This window comes from Corylus avellana, chromosome ca4 (assembly GCF_901000735.1).
Source record: "Corylus avellana chromosome ca4, CavTom2PMs-1.0".
Taxonomy (NCBI): domain Eukaryota; kingdom Viridiplantae; phylum Streptophyta; class Magnoliopsida; order Fagales; family Betulaceae; genus Corylus; species Corylus avellana.
The window spans coordinates 24,274,802-24,279,669 of NC_081544.1; the positions used below are offsets into that span (position 1 = coordinate 24,274,802).

General features: G+C 35.9%; 1 protein-coding gene across 1 annotated transcript; it reads right to left on the minus strand.

Annotated features, from left to right (window-relative positions):
• On the minus strand, positions 1-2,717 carry LOC132177561 (protein SIEVE ELEMENT OCCLUSION B-like; the record flags this gene model as incomplete). The annotated part of the gene is given in 6 exon segments (XM_059589934.1): positions 1-428; positions 623-762; positions 895-989; positions 1,101-1,546; positions 2,056-2,148; positions 2,461-2,717. Coding segments are annotated over 6 exon segments (1,358 nt in total), but the record flags the coding sequence as incomplete, so codon positions are not given.
• Between the last annotated feature and the right edge of the window lie 2,151 nt (positions 2,718-4,868).

A 4,868-nucleotide genomic window follows, 5' to 3' on the forward strand; every position in this document is an offset into this window, starting at 1 on the left:
CACTGACAAGCACACCTACAAATGCCATCGACAATCACATCAATGTTTTTCTTTCTGAAACAGGGAAAGGAGTCGATTCCCTTTATCTGACGGAGTGAAATCCGGTGTTCTACCCTCACTTTCGGGTTAATCACCACAACAATAGGCTCATTCCTGAAGTGCCACTCATCCTTGATGAACTTAATCCCTGGTAGTAAGTGTAAAAATTGCTGCACAAGGTACAATGGCACCTTGGAGCTTCGGTTTCTAAACATCCTTTCCATGTCGATGCTCGTCTGCCCCACAATTAATGGAACCCAAACAATCTTACCACGATTGCCTATCTCTCTATGAAGCTGCTTGAGAGTCCTAAGATCATTATCCGACATATCTGGGCCCGAAATGAGCAACAACACATATTTATGCTTCAGCACAACATCAAAGTTAACCTGCGTGTGCCATATAATTATGGTGTTAGCACCAAATAGGAAAAACATGGTATGTTGTGTAGTTATCATTGTTTGTTTGTCGATATGTAGCACCGAGCTCTTTTCGGATGAAATTTCATTTCAAAAAATGTTAAAAGTATTGATTAAAGGATTAAATTTACCATTTCTTATAAGTAGAATGATGCAGAGCAAACCTCATTAAAATGATTAGAACCATCAATGAGCGGCTGCAAATTACTCTTGCCATAACACAGCGCCTTAAAAACCTCCACTATTTTGGGATGGATTTGAAATAAATTCCTGAGCGTCTGATAAGCCTCCGTTTCAGTCTCCCCTGCATTTAAACACAATCTTTCATCAGCAAGTCATTTTTCATGGCATTGCCAGGCAAAGGAAGCATATTGGGTTCTATGTGGAACACACAGGCAGGCATAGTTCGTTACTCATGAGTAACTAACTAACTAACCTATTTGTTGTTTGCAAATATTTAGTTGCTTCTTAAGATTGTTGAGGATGCTGTCAAGATTGTGAGCCAAGCTGGATAGATCCACTGATTGGTCCCTGAAATCAGGGCAACCAATGAAATTGGAGTAATGACAAGAACAAATCTAGAAATGGTGCAAAATTTTATTCATTCAAAAGCCAGATTCTTGCCCAAAATAAGCAACTCACTCATCATTAGTGACGCGAGTCATCTGAGCAGAGCAACCGACAACAGTTCTAACGACCCAATAGACATCCACAGGGACATGGTCCAAGGTTTTTGACAATGCTGGCACATTCTCTGTACCATAGTTAGGAAGCTTCTGCAACTCAAAAATGCACCTTATCACTTCCAATGTGGCCTTGTTCAGATTGACAAGTTCAGCAAGTGCTTGCTTGTGTTTCTGCAGCCCTGGGGGCTCTGCCAAGACAAGTAGTCCCTTCAGGAATGCCAATGAGTTGGCGAGCTGATTAGATGAGTGAATCCTCATGAGGATCCAGAATTCACCAAAGCCCAAAGCAAAAGCTGCGAGGGTCATCACTGCCCTTGCCCCCCATGAGTAGTGTGATAGCATGTGAAGTATTGACAGTGTTGTCTCGTGTGCATTTATCACACCCAGAGCCTTGTAATCCATCTAAAATTACATATTTATCAGCTCGATCTTAAGTACAAGACATGTTAAAGAAAAGTTTGTACTTTATTTGTGATGTAGGCCTCTATAGATTTTTATGACAGCACTAAAAGTCAGTAAGATATGATGTCAAATAGATGAATTATAAAGTAAGGGGTCTGATTACAGATCCTTTTGAACGAGTCTCAAATCCCATCCTGATTAGTCCAAAGGCTATTAACGAGTGTGAACAAATTTTTGCACAACCAAGGCATGAAAATTCATCAAAACGTTTGAATAAATTGATCTAGCCAACTCTCCTTTCATTATCAAAAGTTAATGTAATTGAACATATTAAAATGACAGTCATAGTGGCGTTACACCAGAATAGGGGAAAAAAAAAAGAAGAAGAGGATCGGAAAACAGAAAGGTAAAATATCATGTGTATCTGGTGGGTTTCATCTATGAATCTATCCTACAATGATAGAAGGTACTTTAATCAAAGCAATAACAAAAGAAAATTCAATACTAACCATGCAGGAAATCTGCTTAAGTGTACAGAGGGGTGAACTAAAAGAGGCACTAGTGTTCATGTCCTCAATTTTTCCCGTAGGTGCTTGGGTACCCTGCAGTAAAGGCACTAATTATCAAATAGAAAAATTGTTAAAGAATTTTCAAAAATTATTATATATATATATATATAATTTCTTAAAGAAAAAGATATTGTAATGGGCACTGTAGGAGCCTTTTGTTTTCCATTTTATCTTTACTTTTTCTAACAACTTTCGAAAAACAAAGAATAAACTAAAAGAAGCTACCACCAGCTCTGACTTACTGATAAAATTACTAGAAATCACAGAGAGAGATGTAAATATATCAAACACATTACATATGAATATAAATCCAAAAGACTAGGGAGTATATATAATTAAGCGTACCAGCAAAAAAGTATCAAGAATAGGGGCGGTGTGCTTAAGGATGTTTTCCACTAGAACGAAAAGAGGCTCGGCATCTAACAGTCCATCACCAGTGACTGGGATCGTATCAATTTGATTTCTGATCTCCTCGTCGTCGTACCTGGTCGCCGCTTCCATGCTGCTCGCCGTTTTGCGTTTGAAGCACAAACCAAGAACTGGTCAGAAACTTGAATGTGTTTGTTTGTTAATGTTGCAGAAGATCAAAGTGTTAAGAGTTAGATTGCTGTCGGACGTGCTTTATGTGGTGGACTTGCGTGGCGTAATTGTAACCACGGAAACTGGGATGAGGAAGACAGGCGAGAACTTGCACGCATCAATGCTTTGTCCTTATTCAGCCAGTTTGAAAGGTCAGTAGCTTCCACTGGGGTCCATCTCTAAATCCAGTTTTTAACCTTTTAATGGAGTAGTTCTTGGAGTTAACTGCAATTATTAAAGATTAACCACTAAAATCAAGAAAAATGTTACAAGCACAAAGCAAATGGATCAATGGGTAAAAATTCTTGGCAGAGTTCTCAGGAACGATGCATCAATAAAAGCATCACACTTTTCGGCATCCAAAGTCTCCATTGAAGAAGGTTCATGTATATTCATATGGGATTGGTGTTGGGATTGGTCCTGTCTTGAATGTAAATATATCTAGAATGGGTGTCAAGAAGACACAGATAAATGGGTGCGTGATGGAAAGGAAAATTCAAGGGCACATGCTTTGGAGCACAAAATGACATTTACTGTTGCTTTCATGGCCGTCCCATTCTTTATAAGCTTTTGGTCTTTTGCTCACACATGGTGCATGTATTTGCTTTTGTTGCCCTTATTTGATACTCTTTTACCGAAACAGAGAAAACGACGAAGATTAGGTAGTTGGTTGTATGTTAGGAGTGTTTGTGCTAGTGGCCTTTTTCTTGATTTTAGTAGAAAGAATTTTCCCATCACCTGAGTAATTTTTACCAGACTTAACTCAATAAAAATTAAACAGTTAAGGTTAAAAAATTTAACCCATTTAATTAATTAGGTCAAGTTAAGATTAACCTATATAATTTTATACACCTGCATCGACACAACTCAAACTTAACATGTGATCTAATAGCCGACAATTTTTTACTGAATTTATGAACTTAATACGAATTCAATACAAAATTACAGAGTTAAGATAAAGAACTTAACCCTATAAAATTAAAATTGACCTATATAACTTATACTCGTACCTTGATAAGATCCAAACTCGACCCACGAAATTGCTTACGTTTGTGGTGTGGGTTGTGAAAGGGGCAACATGGATGTGTTTTTTCCTTCCCTTTGAAATGGCGTCAACTGTTAAGGTGTTTTTCAATGCAAGTTTTTCGACAATCGATGTCGCTTAAGTTAAAATATATTATAGATAGATCTGGACCGTCAATTGTTTTTTTTACACCAAATGTCTTGTACTTTTCGCAGCAGCTTAGAAGCTCGATCCGAAGTGGGCGAAGCCCATACAAAACGTAGTAGTGTTGTAACCCATCGGGTTCCACAACTTAACATTGGGCCAGGCATTCTGTAAGGCTAGCCCGATGCTACCTTTGTTTTGTAGCCATATATATAGTAGGCGAATGAACTATGAATCCATTAGATAAAAAATAAAAATAAAAATTTTAAAAAAATTAAATAAAATAGCAGTAATGGAGGACTCAATGATTCTATTGTCCTCAAATTTGTCAATCATAATAATTATGTGCTTTATAGGGAGTACATCATACATCTGCTTACGAGTTATACATTTTTTGTAAAATTGTTATAAATTATAAGGTTTATCATCCATTTCACTTCATAATATTATATATATAGTCATTTTGTTAGAGCATTCTTAATGGAAACGCCATATTTTTATGTAAAATGATTTTTCAAAACTCAACTGTTATCTAATTTAGTTAAACTATTTTTAAATGTTTTTACATCCAATTAGCTATATTTATATTTATTCTATTAAAATACTATTAAAAGTAAGAAAGGTTTAGGGAAAAAAAAAAAAAAAGTAAGAAACAATAAAAAATAAAAATAGCTCTTCTAAAAAGTGCTGTTACATTCAGCTTCAATCAAATATTTATTTTACATTTTTTTTTGCTAATCCAATATAAGAAATTTTTTAAACATTTGAAGACATATTTTAAATAAAAGTAACATTTGACTCTTTCATTGAAAATGCTCTTAGTACATTAAAGGTTATTATGCTTAAATACCATTTGAATTAAATGCGAAAAACTAGGATTATTGCAATTTGGGTTTAATTCTTACGCCGACGCAAAAACTTCAAGTCCATGAAAAATGCAGAAACAAATCTTGGGGGTTTGGGGTGGAGGGTGATGGTAGAATATTGTAAATAACAACAATGCCCA